The 20,171-nt window shown below is 45.1% G+C and overlaps 1 protein-coding gene across 1 annotated transcript in view; it reads right to left on the bottom strand.

The window, feature by feature from the left end:
- LOC147727801 (uncharacterized) overlaps window positions 1-17,186 on the bottom strand; it is a 37,257-nt gene extending 20,071 nt beyond the window's left edge. Inside the window, exons 1-2 of the mRNA XM_086963689.1 lie at window positions 16,853-17,186; window positions 14,071-14,147 (exon numbers count right to left, since the gene is read on the bottom strand). Coding sequence (XP_086819815.1) covers window positions 14,071-14,147; window positions 16,853-17,186 — 411 coding nt within the window. The remainder of the gene's footprint in view (window positions 1-14,070; window positions 14,148-16,852) is intronic.
- Between the last annotated feature and the right edge of the window lie 2,985 nt (window positions 17,187-20,171).

Consider the following 20,171-nt stretch of genomic DNA (forward strand, 5'->3'; position numbering starts at 1 on the left):
AGAATAAGCCTAAGGAAAATGAGCTAATAATGCACAGGAAAGATGGACCAAGTAAACCCAGTGTAACAGCTAAGTATAGTGCACTGGGCTATTTTCAGTTTAAAAAGGCTTTAGAGAAGAAAGGTGTGAAGTAGTGTGGCATTTCCATAGAGTCCATCAGTAGGCTGTACCACTAAAAGTGTGTGCTCTACTTTGGAAGGAGTAAGGAACGCGGTCAAAAAATACCAACGCAATGCCATAGAAAAACAAACTCATGGGCAAGGTTAAGGACATGCAAGTGTCTATGGTGTAGGCAAGGTTATTTTGTAGCTAAGGTGTTGGAAGAAATTAGGTACAAAAAAATAGCTGCAAATAGAAGTCAAAATATTGTATTTGTCAGACATCAATTTGGGAAAGTGGGAATTACAGTAAAAAAATGTGTTCATTTTGCATTTTGAACTAGGTAGCAATAAACAGTGTTTCTTCAGTGGCAAAAATCTCTGTGAGGTGAACATGACTTTTATGAATACATGTTTTCTGTTAATATAGTCAGGGGCAGAAAAGTGAAAATTCTGCTCCGTCTTTTTGAATATATCCATGAGTTTGTGCTAATGCTTCAAAAACAGTCAGTTCACAGCTTAGATAACATGCAAAGTGCCCACACGCAAATGTTTTAAACAAAGCAGAACCAGAAACGCATCACGGATATAAACGGGCACACCATTTTAGAATGAAATTTTACTCCAATATAACTCCCACACATGCACACAACAAAAGAAAATGCATACACAGATGTACACATATAGAACACGTCTGACCTGTTAGAAAAAACATACACACTGTGACAGCAAACCACCATAAATGCCTACTGCACTCAAAAACAGAACACACACAGTCTGATCAGAAATAACACACCTTCCCCATGTACAGAAAAGACCCATACACAACTTGGGCCCGATTCACAGAACTAACTTAAGATAAAATCCTAAACTTACTACCATTTAGGTATTCACAGAAGGGACTTACTCATTTTGGTATGCACCGAAGGCACTTACTCATTTTGGTTTTCACAAAAGTCACTTACTCATTGATGAGTAAGTGCCTTCTGTGCATACCAAAATGAGTAAGTGCACTTACTCATTTTGGTATTCACAGAAGGCACTTACTCATCAATGATTAAATGCCTTCTGTGAATACCAAAATGAGTAAGTTCCTTCTGTGAATACCAAAATGAATAAATGGTAGTACGTTTAGGATTTTGTCTTAAGTTAGTTCTGTAAATCAAGACCCCAAACATTCACACTAAAAGAAACACATGCACACACAGAACACACAGCACTAGCACAAGAACTTATTTCGGTCAGCTCTTCTTCAGCTGAGGCTGCTCGTTTTCCTTCAACACATGGGCTCGTGGGGATGGTAGAGGCCCTTCCCTAACAGCGTGCACCTTTACATGTGCCTTTCACTTCCCTCTGGCAGGAGATGGCAGTGGATAGCACAGCACAGGGTTAAGTTTCACTTGGAAACATTTTGGTTCCTGGAAAGACATGAAAGGGTGAAAGGCAAAAACAAATGTTGCGTGTCATTTTAAAAAGTGACATTAAAGACAATCTTTTTAAAATTTACTTTTTGTGTTGCCTATGTCTTGGTATGGTTCGTTGTGGTGGGAGGCCAGTGCCTCTGCGGTGTGCTGCCATGTTGAGAGTAGAGCAGGGCACAAGTCCTAAAAAAAGAAGTGGGGGGACTCTCCAAGGTAGGCGTGGTCACAGGAAGTGACATCATGGCAGGAAGTGACATCACGACGGGAAGTGACATCACGACGGGAAGTGACATCACGACAGGAAGTGACATCACGACAGGAAGTGACATCACGTGACATCACTCTGTTTTGATAATTAACACACAAATAAAATTCATTGTCATTTAAAAAGGTCTGCCTACTTGGGGCGGATTTGCTGAGGCAGACCACTCAGTGTCTGCCATGCCCGGCAGGAAAAAATAACACTGCCCACCATTTGTAGGGGAAAATCTCCCTGTGGGTAGGAGACATTTTTATTTTTCCGAAACAAACCCTTACTATGGTAAGATGGCTAGTGTACAAGACTGAAAGCCTTAAACAAAATGTGCTGTGGTCCCGGATGGCAGTGTAGCCTTAATTGAGCGAAGGTGACATGAACACATTTTCAAAATGCTACAGGAAAGTTTGACTGCAAGATTTTTTATACATTACAGGTTCCCAGAGAGGCTGCTTCCCACACTCGACAATGACTATTACACACAGTAGGGCTCCATATTCACGTTATTCTATCGATGAGTGTTATGTTATCTCCCCACCTATTGTAAACTAGCGACTCTGTATTAAATAGTTTTGTCCCAGCTGCCTCTCTCTAGCTGTGGCTAGATTTATTTATTTTATTTATAAAGTTTTATATAGCGCAAACTTGATTCCGAAGGATATCAGAGCGCTTTACAATTTGCAGCAAAGGTAACAAATCAGAACATAAATCTAACATTGGGAATCTTGGCTGAAGACAATGGAGCTGCCGGGCATTAACTTGGGTCAACAAGATACATCTTTCGCCAGGCAAAACCTAAAAAAGTTCTCGTTGTTAGTAGGACTGTTCTCTCCGTCCCGGGATGCTTTTTTCAAAGAAAGAAGTAGGGGAACGGGCTGAAATTATTTTTAGAAGTAGGGGCACGCCGTGCCCTTCCGTCCCCGCCCACTTCTACCGCTGCCTACCAGTCCTGGCTGTTTAGTGAACAGCAGGTTGCAATGTGGGACTTGTAGTTTAGATGGTTTGGTTTTTTGGTTAGTATTAACTCAGAGATCCACAATGCAAAGTGCTGTTACCAGGGCATTAAGTGGGATGAAAAAGGTGGAGGGTCTTTACAAGGCGTTTGGCCAATAGAAGAGGCGTGGCCTATGTAAACTAAAATCCTCTGAATCGCACAGCATGGTCTCTGTTTGGTGCCCGAGTGCCTCTCTGTCAAGGCCACCGGAATTATGCGATTATTTGGTGAGTTGAAGGTGGCTGGGATTTCAGACCATTTTAAGTGCTGCCTTCAAAAAAATCACTTTCCTGTTCTATGTTATGTTATGAATAAGCCCTCAGTGGCCTCAGACAAAGCAGCCCTGTGGAAAAACTCACCCGCTTGGATGCTTCTAAACAGCTATAAAGAGGGCCACTGGAAATATGCGGAAGGAGAGGGCAAAATTAGGCGGCAGGGAGGGCAACATTATGTGACAAGAATCGGCAAATTATGCAGTGTAACGCGGCACATTTTCTGATAGTATTTTTTCATTATTATGTCATTTTTACACTTGTTTACACTGTATGGGCATAGGCTGCACCTCATTAGTACCCAGTTTAACACCCAAACATAGCAATAGGCAACAGAAAGACGACCAGCCCAGCTTTGCAAAGGGCCTTTCACCGCGCAGCAACACGTGTCCCTTCATTTTAGTAACTTTTGAACTGTGTTAGCTAGATTTTTTTTCTTGTTAAAATCTACAGATTATGCAGCAGTTGCTGAATTATGTGGCAAATGCGGCAGATCCATACATATGCAAAAAACATCGTGGCCGCACAACCGCATAATTCCAGTGGCCCTCTCTTGAGACGGGTTACTCTCTGTGTAGGAATCAGAGGTTCGTGGGCTCTGCTTTCGACCTCACCCTGCCCCTGCACAGCTAGGGTGACCAACTGGCATGGGTGCAAATTCAGGACGGTAAGTGTAAAAATTCAGGACAAAGGGTCAAAATTCAGGACAAAAATTCAGGACACAAGGTCAAAACTCAGGACAAAACTTCAGGAAAAAAGGTACGTTTTACAGACACATCAGAGGAAGTTGCACAATAGTATAAAAGTGAGTAAATAGACAACCATTTAAGTACAAGTCAAAATAAGTTTAGATTAGATCGTGCACTTTATGGTTTTTCGGTATGCGTGCAGCTTTGAGCAACTGTGCCGTTTTTTGGTTGTACTTCATATGATAGTAAACTATTTATATGGTTACTGCACTGGGTTGTCCAGTCCGATATTTTGTTTACAACTCATGGTCCTCAGCAGGCATGTTTGGTGAGAGAAGTGGTCAGGAAGATCTGCCTGGATAGTCTCTGTTACTAGCATCTCATATCTAAGTGCCATTGTAAGATGTAATCCGGCACGCATAGGCCAACTAAAGGGAGGAATGCTGTGATGAACCCGCTATAGGGAACGCATGATGGGTGTTTCAGCAAGTTGAAATTAAAATATGGAATTTGACTTTGCTTATGTAGGCTTCCAGAGAGTTGCATTAGCTGACGAAGTCACAAAGGTGCTTTTCCCTGCAGCTTTCTTAAAGAAGGCACTGTTGATACACTATTACTTCGTTTATTTTTGACGCTTTGCCTTTTGCTACAAGCACAATATACATCTCAAGCACAGCTCATGGCACTATGAGGCTTTCCCTAAAACAAAACATGCAAACATTTACAATTATTAGTGTAACATTCAAGTAGCAGTTGGGTGTCACTCAAAATGTGACATGTATGATGTATAGATCCCACACATAAGCACAGAGCAAATACTGAATAGTAACATATAAGCAAGGGAGTAGCCAGAAAATTAAAATACCTCCCACTTTGAACTAAAGCTCCTATGGCACCAAGAAAGCAAATAAGTCATCACAGCCCTCGCCAGAAGAGCTCTCTTGTCCAAGGATCTAGCCATTCATCCTTCCATCTAACTCCTGATATCCACCATTTCAAATTTATATTCTGTCATCTATTAATTCTTTCATCCATAATTCAGTCTTTCACCATTCATTCTGTCCTTCCATCTGTGTGCCCATCCATATCCAAACATTTGCAAACTTATCCATCATCTATCCTTCCATCCATTATTTCACTCATCCATCCCTCCATCCACCCTTTCACTCATCCATCCACCATCCACCCTTTCACCCAATCTATCCTTTCACTCATCCATCCACTTTTACACCCATCCATCCACTCATCCATCCAGCCATTTACCCTTTCATCCAAGCCAACCTTTCACTCATCCTTCCACTCTTCCATCCATCCACTCACTCATCCATCCATCCACCCATTCGCCCTTTCAGCCATCCTTTCACTTACTTATCCATCAACCAGTCACTCATCCATATACCCATTCAACTTTACACTCATCCATCCATCCACCCTTTCTCCCAGTTCTCCACCCCCTTTCACTCATGTATGCATTCTTTCACACATACATCTTTACATTCTTCCTTTCACTCATCCAGACACCCATTCCCCCCATCCATTCTGCCAATCATTCATCCATGCTTTAACTCATCCGTCCATATATCCTACCTTTCTCGCTCCATTATGGTTTCACTCACTATGTATAAATTCATGTTTATGATAAACTTTTGAGAAAGCATGAGTTGGGCCAAACCTAAAACTAACGCATCATTTAACGCGCAAGAGACAGCCAAGTCCAACAAAGGTGTTTACCAACTACAGCGTCCCGCAGAAGCACCAACTTCACCCCAAAGCTTCCAATTGCCTTTTTAGACAATACACTTCAAGAAAGTTAGGGAGCATCCGTCATTAGGGTTTATTAACTACGAGCCATTAATAGATTAATTATTAAGCATCTGTGTATTGAAACTGGTGAGCACGGGGTTAACTGTTTACAGATCGAAAGTGTGGAACAGTTTGGAGGGGCAGGGAAGTATGAATTAACATCTCCTAAAAAATAACCATGAGACCACAGATCACATCAGGCTTAAGGTGGTTTCCGTTGATTAAAAAGTTATTAAAGCTAAAAACATGAGCGCATAATCTTCAAAGGAAAGAACTGCCGTTTTGGGATCGAGAAAGCGTGTTGGAGTCAAATCTGGACGTGGGTGACCTGGTGAATCTGCAGCAGGCACCAATTGTGCGGGAGCAGGGTTTGTCAAATTATTTGATCAGCGCTGCTCCTGCCGCCCTGGCAAGCATGGGTCAACTGGTGTGAAACACTGGGCATTTAACAGATTGCTCCAGGGCACTCTTCACAGCATGTGCCTAATGACCGTAATCACGACACTCACAGGAAGAAGACCAAGGCAGACCAATGGGGGCAAAAGGACAGCTAAAGAGAGCAGGGTGTAACAGCTTAGTTAAACTGGCCCATTGTCATTCTGTACGGGGCAATCAGCCGCAGACAGAATGACAATGGGCGGGGTGGGCTGCTCTTATCCTCGAGGAAGAGTTCGAGGCGCCCCATCAGGGGGCAGAGGCTTCTCACATTCTGCGTTATAACTTTTCAAGTTTCCAGCGCACTGGACTCGGTTTCCTCCCGGCCTTACTTTTAAACATAGGCGCAATGCTTTGTGCATTCGGATTCCAGTCTTTGCAGATCGCACGTAGCATCTTTGGCTAGAAACGGATTTAATGCTTTCGTGTGCCCCTGTCTCAGCATACCAAGCCGGTGGCTGACGCGGTTTTGATTTAGCAGGGTGGACGGCGTCCACCCTGAAAAACCCTCGGAAATAAGTGGGGGGATGCCGTCCACCCGCGTGGTACCCCGACTCGTGCCCTGGAGTAGAGTATGGGGATGCCACGGAAGATATGTAGTGGCAGGAAGTGCATTGGCCGTGCTGCTGCTGCCTTTTTAAGGTAGACAAATAAAGATCTGGCGCCAAGGAGCAGCTGCTGGATACACTGAATAGCTTATTACCCAAAACACAAAACCAGCGTGCATACTAAAAGTGGGTGCTGTGCTGAAAGAGAGAAGGGCGCTCGCACATAAAACAAATTTGCGTTGTTGTGACTGACGCGGGCGACATGGGAATCAATAAGTAGTTGGCGCCTGTGTGTAGAAAACCTATGTGCATTGTTTGTGCATGCCTGCGACTTAAGCGGGGGCCATGCTAAAAATGGAGTCCCCCTCAAACATGCATAAAGACCTAGAGTGTAAGCAAACCCATATTTGGCCGGTGCTCCTGCCCTAAAAACAGAAGTGATCTATCAGGAGCACCGACTAATAAGAAGACAGGAAATACGAGCGACACAGGAGTACACGAATGACAAGCAGCAGGCGGGATTACACTCGGTATGAGTGATGGCACCAGGTCTTGCAGACAGCACCTGCACGCCGATGCTCGACCTAGAAACTCCACTATGAATGCTTAAAAGACAAATGTTTCTAGTTTTTCATACCAATGGATGTTTCATAAACAATGCAGCATTGATCCAACGTGTTCAATATCTTCGTCCTCTGAATTAGAATAAATCAAAATATAATCTATGTAATCCACAGCAGAAACGTCTATGTATTTTCACAAGGCTTGATTCCTAATAAACTGGAGCAATGGTGGAGCTTCACAGAGCCTGAAAGGCATGACCAAATATTAAAAGAATCCAAACTTAGTTCTGAGAGCCATCATCCACTCATCAGGTAAACAGGACCATCGCAGATCCAACTTTGCATAAATTATTCCAAAATTAATGGTAATCAAAAGCGTTTTTTAATTCGATTGAGGGCTCTAACATCCATGAGTGTTTTTACTCTTCTGAGGAACAAAAAAGAGACAATGAGCCAGGAGAATCTGAATGATGAAGCAAACCTATTTCCCAAAGTGTTCAGAACATTGGGGCATATTATCAAGCCTGTGTGCTAAAATTATCGCCGCTTTATCGGCCGAAAACGGCCGATAAAGCAGCGATAATGGCTTGATAATATGCTCTATGGAATTCCAATCGAAGCACATGTTAGATGTGAAGACACTACATTACTGCACCTTGACTCCAGCTTGACTCCAGCTTCTCTAGCTCCGGTCTGGGGACAAACAAAATCAATCAATCAATCAAGATATTTGTAGAGCACGCTACTTACCCGTGAGGGTCTCAAGGCGCTATGAGGGGGAGGGGGGGGGGGGGGGGTAGTGCTACTTCTCGAAGAGCCAGGTCTTGAGGAGTCTTCTGAAGGCGTGTAAGTCTTCGGTCTGCCGTAGCTGGGTAGGTAGGGTGTTCCAGGTCTTGGCGGCGAGGTAGGAGAAGGATCTGCCGCCGGAGGTTGTTTGTTGGATGCGGGGGACGGTGGCGAGTGTGAGGCTGGTGGAGCAGAGCTGGCGGGTGGGGGTGTGGAAGCAGAGTCTGCTGTTCAGGTAGGCAGGCCCGATGTTGTGGAGTGCTTTGTGTGCGTGGGTGAGGAGTTTGAAGGTGATCCTCTTGTCGACGGGGAGCCAGTGTAGGTTTGTCAGGTGGGGGGTGATGTGGCTGCGGCGGGGGACGTTGGCGATCAGTCGGGCGGAGGCATTTTGGATGCGCTGTAGTCGTCGTAGGTGTTCGGCTAGTTTCCGGCATAGAGTGCGTTGCCATAGTCCAGCTTGCAGCTGACGAGGGCCTGTGTCACCGTTCTTCTTGTTTCGGTCAGGATCTACTTGTAGATACTGCGAAGCATGCGGAGGGTGTTGAAGCAGGAGGAGGAGTCGGCGTTGACCTGTTTGGACATGGAGAGGGAGGAGTCGAGGATGAATCCTAGATTGCGTGCCTGGTATGTGGGTGTCGGTGCTGTCCCGAGAGTGGTCGGCCACCAGGAGTCGTCTCGGGCCGAGGGGTTGGGTCCGAGGATAAGGAGCGCTGTCTTGTCCGAGTTCAGTTTCAGCCGGCTGCTCCTCATCCAGTCGGCGATGGCCTTCATTCCGTCATGGATGTTGGTTTTGCCTTATATTTAGCATTTCCTCATTATTATTCTATAAAGGGCAGGGTATTTCATTTAAAAGGTGCGCTGCTGTACCAGGTGGGTTGGTTTGGTGCACTCAGGTGCACACAGGGAGATGCACTGTGAAGGATGATGTGAGCCTGCATTTGTGCGCAACTTTTAGTTCCATAGCATCTTTTGCAGTCGTAGCTCCACTGCAAATATATACATATTGAGTAGGTGATGAGAGCCAGACATCTCCATTGGTAGAAGAAGAGGTGTGAAACATAGGTCTTTCATGTTCAACATCTCTGCGCTATGGCCAGGACATGTATGCACCACTTTGTCTATACAAAACGAGGTGAGAGGCATTAAGCAGGCTTCTTTAGCACCAGCAAAAATGCAGATAAGTGGGCCTGAGCCCCCAAGGGTGGGTGCTATCTAACTCTTATCTATGCTCCAAACCCCAAAGCTAATTCCCCCCAGACCCCACTTAATGTAGCAGGAGTAAAATGCTAATTCCCTGAAAAAAATCTGCTAGTCCAATTGAGCCTGAGTGAAGGTCACTCTCTCTAGCATGGTGGACAAATAGAGGGAAACCTCAAAATAGGCCAGAAGTTGGCCTAGCTGCAGACCTTAAAGAAAGATGCTTTTGTGTTGCAACAATAAAAGCGTTTGCTTGTGAAATATACTGTGCTACTCAAAAAAGTAACAATTGAAATGGCCTCAGTAATTGAAGAAACTATTACATCACATTATATTATGCAGAGAACACATCGCAGGTCAGCAGGAATACTAAAATGTAATGTGTTAGACCTGGTGCCATTGGCGTGAGTCTTCCTTCCATTTATTTGCTGATGTCTCCTCTGTTTTGTTTTTTTTTCCAATTTTTGGTAAACCTTTATTATCACATAAGGCAAAAACAACATAAGGCCAGGAAAAGCACAGCCGGCCATTTTCACAGAGACGATCAATGCGAATCAGTGTCTCCTCTGTTTTTGATATGTTTTGTTGGTTTAGATACTTTGGGCACTGTGCCACTGCTGTTCATTGCCACAGTGAAAGAGCTCCCTACTGTAAATTCTTGTAATGGGTTAGTGATTCAATGATTAGCTTATTTGATTTACTTGTCAGACCCTAGTACAGTACACCATGTGTGCCCAGGGCCTGTAAATCAAATGCTGCTGGTGGGCTTGCAGCACTGGTTGCACCACCCACAGAAGCAGTTTGTAAAGTGTGTCTCAGGCCTGCCATTGCAGAGCCTGTGTACAGTCCAGTACTGCCATGTTGACTTGGTAAATGATCCCACTTACCAGTACCTAAACCTTCCCTTTTCTACATGTTAGCCACCCCTAAGGTAGGCTTAAGGGCAGGGTGCATTGTATGTAAAAGGTAGAACATGCCCGATGTGTGTGGCATGTCCTGATAGTGAATTACAGCCAATTTCATTTTTCACTATTGCAAGGCTACCTGTCCCCATAGGCCAAAATGGGCAGTTTGATTATAACATCTTATAATCCTAACTGACCCATGGAGTAGAAAAAAACTTTAGTATGCCTGAACTCAGAATGATAAAATACATCTTTTAGTGAAGTTGGTTTTAACATTCTGTGTTTGAAAATTCTACTTTTCTGCCTAACGATCCAACCTGCCTCTGCTAGGTTATGTATTGCATGTCTGGTTTGTGAGTGACAGGAAGGCTTGGGCGCCAGCAGTCTGATGAGTCTGGGCTGGGCTGAATAGGACCTTGGCCGCATAGAGAGTACCGACGGAGATTTCCTTTCACTCCCCTGAGCCCTCATAAAATAGCGAGTAGGAAGATATTTACTTTCAGTTACCTGGGCCAGGTCTGCTGTTAACAATGCTGTCTCCACCTCCTGCCAGAAAGCTGCACAGAACTGATCCTGACTAGGTACAGGTACCCTCTGCCTCCAGAGGACAAAGGATTTACTAGTATGGATATTGGGGCCCAGACCCAAGACTTTAGATCACTTCTGTGAATCACAACGGACCTTTTGCCATGGAGAAGAACCAGAGAATCTGCAGGAGTTTGAACTGTGTAGGAGAGTAGGTTCTGCTCTTCTATGGTCACCCCAATTTTTGCTTTTTGCTTCACTGGTTTTCGACTTAATGTGGCTGTGGGCCTGCTAATCAGACCCACAGCCTGCTGTTCTCTCTCTAAATTCAGACATGTACTATAGGTACATAACCAATTTGGTACTGGGCACCTTGTCAGCCCCTATACAGTGCACTATAGGTGCCCAGGGCATAGGTGCATCCAAGGCCTACCAGGGGCTACAGCATATCTTTTGCCACCCCTGGCTGGTCCTTAAATTGACACAACTGGCTGATCACTCAGCTGGGGCAAGGTGGTGTAATCACCCCTTGCTTAGATATAGTATACCTATATCTAAACCTATATCTGGACACATATATACCTATAAGTCACTCCTATGGCAGGCCTTATCAATCCTGGAGGCAGAGTGCTTGGTTTTATGTGAGATGGTGCTCTAGCATGAGCTGAGCCTGTCTGCATCTGTCGGGACCAACTCCCTTAGCTGTTCCGGGATATTGCCATACCATATACTCTTAAGTGCATTATAATCCATCGCGGTTATGTGCTAACTTTGGTTTGGCTTTATCAAAACATGTCGTGTAAGGTGCCATACGATTTGGAATACTACCCCCTCGCCAGTCCTGGTGATGGGGGTAGTATTCCACCCTTCTAGAGGGAGAAGACATGTTACTTTACTAAAACGCGGTTAATCCTAACCAGAGCCTCAGCATCACAAAATGGATGCTGCTGCCACCGACACAAGTCTGACCTCCTGCTGCTGGCCGAAACTTGGCAGAGGATGCCGGAACAAAGGGTTTCCTGTTGCAGGGAGGTGCTACACCTCCCCAGACAGGAGATAGTGTATTGGGGCAGGGAGGGATGAAAGAAACTAGACACTGCCTGGGGAGCACAAGGCTTCCCCTTGCATAATCCGGTCAAACCGGTTCTGGGGAACTCCAGCCCCAGTCCCAGCGCGACCCTGGACAAAGGGAAAGGGGTGTAACCACCCCCTTCCTGGGTCCCACCCATAGGAGGCACCTAGCAGGTAATCCAGCCCACTAGTTTGGAATAAATGTGGGAACAATGCCAGCGCACATCAGACTATCCTGACTGAAAGAAAACTCTGGACCCTTCGACATCCTACTCGACGTAGAAGACTGAAGAATCTCCCTGGTGGTCAATGAGTGACCACCATGTGCAAACAGGCACCATCCAGCGCTTCACCATTTGCTTTGTTGCAGTTACCGCTGGAACTCGAGCGACAGAGCTCGACAAGACCCTGCTATCCTGCCTTCCAACAGTCTGATCCACAGTCCCAGCGAATCTGAGACCCGTGGAGGCAACCTGAAGCGTGGGGCCGGCCATCTTGGAAAAACCACGAAGTGCTGACCGTGCAGCTCCCTAGGCTCCCTCGACAATATGCATTGGGGATTTAGAACCCCCATCCCTGAGTATTTTTTGCACCAAAGCTACCTCCTCCACACTCTCCGAGTGCTGCGTGGGGCCCATCTGCATTTTGTTGCTCAACAGGTTGGTCTGGTCGCTTGCCCGTTGGCTAGCGGCCCCAGTACCGATGAACCTTTTAAATTTGCTCTGCCAGTCCAGTTGCTTTTGACTGGCCCTCGCTCCCCTGAAAAGGAGCACCCGCTCTGACCTTCCTGGTCCGAGTAAGAAGCGATTTTCGAATCCAGCGTGGGTTGCGCTTGCCAAGGTTTGTTTGCTCCAATCCAGAAGCTGACACCGCCGACAGCGAGAGACATTGTGGGACAGCTTGTGGTCCACTCCTGGACATCCTCGGTGTCCCAGAGTCCACATGGCAGCGGAGACAAGCTTCTCGACAACCACCTGATTGCGCCCGACATTGCCTGGTTCCTTCCTGGTTCCACCCTGGTCACTGCTGAGTGACCCAGACTCTGTCCCCTCTGCTTTCAGGTACCCTTCAGCTTCGATTCACCCTTGGATCGCACCGGACACTTCTCTTCTAGCCGCCTGCAGCATCATCATCTACAGGCTCCATAGATCTACACGACGAAAGCCGACACGACTTTGCACCTGCGCACCCGCTTCCTGTGGGTGAGCTAACTCTTGAACGCTGGTGCTCCTGTATTGGTATACACCTCTAGTGTCTAATTCTAAAGTTTTGTCCTTCTAGGTCAGTCGGAAGACTCTTAAAACAGTAACTCGATAACTTTTGCGCACCATTGACTTTGCATTGGTGCATGTGTGTGTTTTCAGCGCTGCACCCGATTCCCGCAGGCTTTTCCCGACTTCAGCATTGCTAGTCCCGATTGGTCCCAGCGATTCCCCAGGCCCTAGGCCTGACCACTGTTCGATTAGTGATACTTATACCATTATTTTAGTATATGGTTTGAGTGGCCCCTTGGGCCTCATCCATAATTATTTTTTTTTTTTTTGTTATCCTCATTTGCCTGACCCACTCTTATTTAGCCTCCAACTGCCAACCACTTAATCCAGGTGCAGAGTTTCCTCTGCATCTTATACTCTATTTGGTGGAACTCGGCAAGAGATGGCCCGAAGAGTATTGTGGGAAAAGACTCCAAACTTGAAGTTTTATTCAATTGAACTAGCCATTCTGAGCCAACTGGGGGGGGGCCTAGTTCTTGGAGTTTCAAAGCATAATCATAGGACAGGGGAAAAAAAAAAAAAAAACCCCGGTTATTGTCTCCAACGAACCAAAACGTCCCAAAAGATACGGCTACGCTCGCCACCTGCTCTTCTCAAATCTGTTTTAGAGGTTGCGTAGAGAGACGACAGCCAGTTTGCGTGGGTTGGTGCTGAATTTTCAATCCAAACCTTGCATATCTCTCTTCTTGCAAGCAGTATAGCAAGGAACAGAAATTTCCTTGCGTGGCCCTTTATATTATTGTCCCATCCAAATATAATCAAGGAAAGTGTGATGGAGATCGAAGTATTTTTTTTTTTTTTTTTTTAATATCTTTATTCGGCAATTTGTCACCATAAAAGAATACAAATACATAAACATTTCAATCCCAATAAAAGATTATAAAATACAGTAAAAGCATGGACACATCATTCATCAATTTACTGACAGTATAATCGTCCTCAGTTAGTGGGACCTCCAATTTGTAGTTTCAGTAACCGGGAACGTGTCATCCACGCACTTCCTAAAAACTTAGCCACCCCACAGATCATACTGGCAGATGAGGACTCTGTAGAAAGGACGCGTAGTGCCAGACTATGGCACCTCAGCCCCAATTCCCTGCAGACGGGTTTCAACCAAAATTTCCGTGCCCCTTTGTAAGCTGGGCAGGCAAAGAACATGTGAGCCACCGATTCCTTAGGGGCCGCACAGCCCGGGCAAACACGCGAGCAGGCATCTGCATCCAGCCATCTTACCGTAAACTCATTCACCGGGAGCGTCCCATATCGCAACTTGAGGTACAGCGCTCGGTCCAATGGTTTGGTTATTAAGTCTAGAAAGGGTTCCAATTTACGCACACACTTAATAGACAAAAACTGGTCAGTGAGTGAGCCCAAATTCGTAGACCTCATAGTGTTATTCTGTACCCAGTCCCAGTACAGTTTTTTTATAACATCTTTCGGTGGTGGTGACTGCGACTCCCATGCCTCTCTAAGACCCAAGCTGAAAACCAATTCTTTCAATTTATTTAACCATCTTATTTTTTTACAGGTGTCCAATAGTAGCAGTTCATCCAGCCCTTCTGCATACTTTGCGAGCTCCTCAGTTCTTCTTAGTCGGGACCAGAATAACAACGGGCGAAGCCTCACCAAATCCTTTACTGTTTTTCTGCCCAGATCTAATCTTAGAGGGATCATTGGGGTAGAAGTGGGGAGAGCTACCACTTTCCTAAAAAAGTTGTTTTCCGCTCTCATCAAGTCAGAAACCCCTTCAAACCCCCACAGTTCAGAGCCATAGAGTGCTGCGGGAAGGATCTGGCCCTCATAGATGGTCATAGCTGGGGAGACCGGTTTGCTGGTTGACTCCCGGATCTCCTTCAGCGTCACCCCGGATACTCTATGATGGTTTAATAGCATTTTAGACAAATGATCCTTCCAGGTCATGTGACTGTTAATTCGGACACCAAGATAGTCAAAAGACTCAACCAGCTCAAGGGGGGCGTTATTAAGCACAAAATTATTTCTAAATCTTCTTGAGGGTGCAAATGCCATCAATTTGGTTTTTGATGTGTTTTGATCGAAGTATTAAGAATAGAGTCCAGAGTTACTTTAACTTCGTTCCAAAACTGTGATATGTTGGGGCATTCCTTGAACATATGGATATCTGAGGCTGCGATATGGCCACATTTATTACATTTCTTCCCTGGGAGGAATTTAGATAGTTTTAGCGGTGTAAAATATGCACGGTGAATTGTAAAAAAATGATTACGTCTTAGCCATGCAGGTTTGACGCATTTATATAGTAGGGTACAGGAATTCTGCCAGGTTTCGATGCTCTGGGCCCCCAGATCTGAGCCCCATAGTTGTTCCGGTAGGGTGAAATCTCCGTCTGTCTCTTCTAGCAGGCACCAGTACCACTGCGAGACCTCTTTAGCCCCTGCAGGTTGCGCTATCAATTTCTCTTCAGTGGTGCTATGCTTCCCTAATGATACCCCGGACCTGTTTGTTGCCTTAACCCAAGTATCTAATTGTAGAAACTTAAACCTCGAGAGCTCAATCCCCCGCTGCTCCCGCAAATCCTCCCAGGGCCTCAGAGAGTCACCTGTCAACACTTCTCCCCATGTTAGTATCCCTCCTGCTCTCAACGGAGTAGTAAGCCTGTCATCCCAGCAGGAAGGGAGCCCTGGGGATTCCCAGATGGGCGCAAGATTAGAGTAGTATGACAAACCCAGGTTCCTCCTTATATGTGACCATAGCTTCGCTTGGGACATGAGAATTTTTAATTTAACTTTCTTGAAATATTTCTGTTCTCCAAACTTAAACATGTAGCCATTAGTTGGTAAGCCAGCTCCAATCAGCATTGCCATGAACATGAGCCCTATTGATGTATTGGATGGCACTTTTAAGAGCATTCTCGAATGGGATAGTTGGAATGCCCACGCATAGTATTGTAGATCGGGTAGGGATAGGCCCCCCTTTTCCCTCCTCCTCCTCAGCTTTTTCCAGGATATTCTTGCTGACTTATATCCCCACACGAAGGAGTTAAACTCTCTCTGGCATTTCTCTAGCACTGTTTTATCAAAGGCGAGGGGAATCGTGTTAAATAAGAAGGTAAACTTGGGGAGGATTGACATCTTTAGCAGACTTACTCTGCCTAGGATAGTTAGTGGGAGATTAGACCAAGATTTTAAAGATTTTTTAATTTCCTTAAGAATTCTCTCAAGGTTAACTTGGGCAATTTGGGCGATATCTTGCACTATCCGGATTCCCAAATATCTCATTGAGTTTGATGTATTTAATCGTAGGTCAGGTATGTTCCATGCCATAATGTCTGTTTTGGAGGCGTTTATCTCATAGCCCGAGATACGGCCAAAGTCTTCAGCTCTCTCGATGACTACTGGGAGTGCGGTCTCCGGGTCTGAGGTAAAGACCAAGATGTCATCTGCGTACAAGGCTACCCGCTTTTCCCAATCTCCGAACCTGAAAGATGGAATAGAATCTTCTCGTCTGAGAACTTCCGCAAACGGTTCTATGTATAGGTTGAAGAGGAGGGGGGAAAGCGGGCAGCCCTGTCTTGTACCTCTAAAGATCCTGAGCGATTCAGATAGTTTGCCATTTATTAGAAGCCGTGCTGTTGGCGATTTATATATAAGCTTTATTGTTCGGCAGAATTTCTCCCCTAAGTTGACCTTCTTTAAAACGTCGTTTAAATAGGGCCAATTTACCCTGTCGAAAGCTTTAGCCGCGTCTAAAGTGAGGGTTGCCAGTGGGATAGAGAAAGCTGAGGCGATGTCGATTGCCCCCACTAGATCATATGTTAGGTCAGAGAGCGGACGCCCTATAATAAATCCCTTCTGGTCTTGATGGATTATTTCCCCCATTACTGATCCCAATCTAGCTGCTAAAATGGAGACATATATCTTGTAATCATTGTTCAACAATGATATAGGGCGGTAAGACCCACATAGTGTTGGATCTTTTCCAGGTTTTAAGATCAAAACTATAGTTGCCTCGCTCCATGATTGAGGTGGGTCATTACCGTCCTTCAGGATACCGTTGAAAAGGGCCGTCAGGGTAGGGACGATTGTGTCGGCCAAGGCTCTATACAATTCTCCGGGAAGTCCATCAGGACCTGTAGCTTTACCATGTTTTAGTGCGGATACAGCCTTTTTAACTTCTGTCTCTGAGATGTCCATTTCCACTGCCTCGCTTTGCGCTTGCGATAAGTGTGGAAGAGATATCTTATCCAGCCATGACTTCCTTGCCTGCTGGTCATCTATAATGTCATCCCTGTATATTTCCGCAAAAAACTGCGTAAAGGCAGTACTAATTCCTACATCTGATGACCTGAGCTGATTTTCCCCCACAGCCATAATCCCTCTTATGTGGTTTTTTGCTTGGTCTGCTTTAACCCTCCAGGCTAAAATCTTGCCTGCGGTTTCTCCGAATTCAAAACTGGACAATTTACTCGCCTCCCATTTCTTTGAGACCCTTTCTTGTAGGATATCTTCTATCTGACTTCTGAGGTCTGACATATTTTTTTGATCTTGTAGTGAGCCAGTTGTGCCCCCAAGCCTTTGTTCAATTGTCTCCAGCTCCTGTTCTAGGTTTTGGGTGCCGCGGGTGGGGTTATTTTTGCATTCGGAGGGATCGGGGAAATCGCGCTTTGATAGAAGCAAGGGTGCCTCATTAGGGGAAGCAAGTAACCTCAACTGTTTAATTAAAAATCTAAAAGAAATCAAAAGGGTCAGCCAGTCGTCACTACAGCTACCAGAATCCCCTGGTTCAGAGACAGTGTCAGTGACACATACAGTGCCACATACAGCAGTAGCAATTGAGTCCTCTGCCCCCGCTCCTGCCCTGTCTCCTGCCCTGTCTCCCGTCCCTGCTGTAAGCAACTTTTCAAGCGAGCCTGTCCCTTTTAGTCTCCCAGCTTTACCAAAAGAGAAAGGGAAAAGGAAAACTAGTCAGAAACCCAAACCGACAGCTACAAGAACGAAAGCCAAAGGGAGGGGAGTTAAAAAATTCAGTAAAAACAGCCAAGAAGGGGTTAAGGCCCTAGTCTCAACCAACAGTGCTGTGAAAATCACCCCCTCTTTACGCTCCTTTTTTAAAGTCCTGCCTCAAGGTTTGGACCTAAGCCCAGTTAATAATCAGGAAGAGAGCCTTGACACCCCTCTGAGTACTGATATCCCTTCAGTGAATCCACCCCCACGAACAGAAATGGCAGACCCAACACTGTCTGCTCCACCACAGTTGGTGGGGGTAAACATCCTACACGATGATGAAGGAGAGGCCCGGAACATGACATCAACAGGCCCCTCAAAGGCTTTAGGGGAGAGAGATGAGGAAGAGGTGGCCAGTAACACAACTTACACTGCTACAGAGTCGGCATTGGCAGCTTTGGCGGCTTCAATTGCCTCAATGAGAGAAGAAATTCGTAGTGATTTTTTGGTTTCTAAATCAAACCAAAACGACATTCGCTCATCTTGTGAAGCTTTGGAAAAGAAAGTAGATGGCTTGGGTGAAAGAACGGAGGCACTAGAGAACACAGTGGGTGCAGTAAAAGCCAATCTTGAAGCAGCTGTGCTAAAAATTCACAACCTACGAAAGGAGGGGGATGCGATGAAAGAAAGAATGGAATCTTTAGAGAATTTCTCACGTAGAAACAACCTGCGTCTTCTCAAAATACCGGAGGGGAAAGAAGGCGGGGACATTAAGAGCTTCGTTATAAAGCTTCTGAAGGAAGCTTTGGATCTCGAGGAAACAGTTGAAGTGTTGGAGAAAGACATCCAGAGGATCCATCGGGACCCATTTCGTCTTAACGCAGGCAGGTCTAAACCTCGGAAAATCCTTGTCAACTTCCTGTCTTATGCCTTAAAGGAGAAAATACTTAACACTGCGCTCAAACTTAAAACTACAAAATGCTCTGAATTCCCTTTTGAGATCCGCTCTGATCTATCCAAGACTACACTTGATAGGCAGTGGGAGTTGGGACAGAAGATGGACAGTTTTAGAACGGCTGGTGCAACAGTCCAGATGAGATTCCCGGCCTACTTGCGCATCATGTATAATAATAAGATGCATAATGTCAGAACACCATTTGAGGCGGATGAGCTCCTGGAGTCCATTCAGAACCACTCTCAGGGCAAATGTTGAACGACCAGGACCCTCCCCTCAGTTTACTTGCCCTTACTCAATAGGCTGAATAACGAAAAATTTAAGTAGGCATCTTATGAGCTTTTGGGAACCCTCAAAAAAAAAAAAAAAAAAAAAGGATATGGTAGAGGGCTCACCAAGAAAAAAAAAAAAAAAAGGGGGAGAGGGAGGGGGGGGGGGGAGAATGAAGAATAGAGGAAACAAAAAAATAGGGAAGGGAAAAAAAAAATGCACTATCTCATAAATAAAGTTTTTGTGTAGATAAACAAGTAAATAACACCCACACTATCTGGAGAATGTAAATAATAAATCAATAGGGGGAAGATGATGGTGATGGCGATGGTGAACGCACAAGATAGAACAATGTTCTTCTTTCCAGATAATTTTAAGGAGTGCAACTCCATGTTGAGAGCAGAGCTCAGATCAGCGCGAACCGGCCCATCAACTGGCCGGAGTAAGTACGGAAGGGTTCTCCAAAGGGGTGGGGGGGGGGGGGACACAAAAGCATAAAAACTCAAAATTATCCTCAGAAGCTTGGCCCTTCAAAGCAGATTTTTCTTTTTAATAGTCCGACTGCCTTAGATAAAATAACTAAAAGCAACAAAGCAATAAATACTAAACTGTGTGGAATGGAAGTGAATAATGGGAAGGAAAAATGACATCGATACATTTTTTATCTTGGAACGTGAATGGTCTGCGCGTACAGGGGAGAAGAGATCGCATTTTACAATATTTGCGCGATTCCCCGGCGCAGATCATCATTATCCAAGAATCACATCTTTTAAAAACGAGGCAGATGCAATCTTAAAAAAACAAAAATGGATTGACGTATTCTTAAGCACCGACCACAATGCAAATATAAGAGGAATTCTCTTAATTTGCAAAAAATCAGCTAATGTGCGGATTCTTGAATTCAGAGAGGACAAATGTGGAAGATGGCTCATAGTTAACCTCTCTATACATGGGCAGAAGTACAATTTAGTTGGATATTACGGTCCTAATACTGATGACCCATCTTTTTTGGAAACAATAAGGAACGTTTTAACAATCACCTCTGGCCCCATAATTTGGACAGGGGACTTTAACGTTATTTTGAACCCGAAATTAGATAAAACCACCAACAGTAGTAGGTATAGCTGTCAACCCCCTTCAAAATCTGGACAGACTTTAAAAGGGATTATGGAGGACTTGGGCCTGGC

Source organism: Lissotriton vulgaris, chromosome 3_1 (genome assembly GCF_964263255.1).
Source record: "Lissotriton vulgaris chromosome 3_1, aLisVul1.2, whole genome shotgun sequence".
In the NCBI taxonomy this organism is placed as follows: domain Eukaryota; kingdom Metazoa; phylum Chordata; class Amphibia; order Caudata; family Salamandridae; genus Lissotriton; species Lissotriton vulgaris.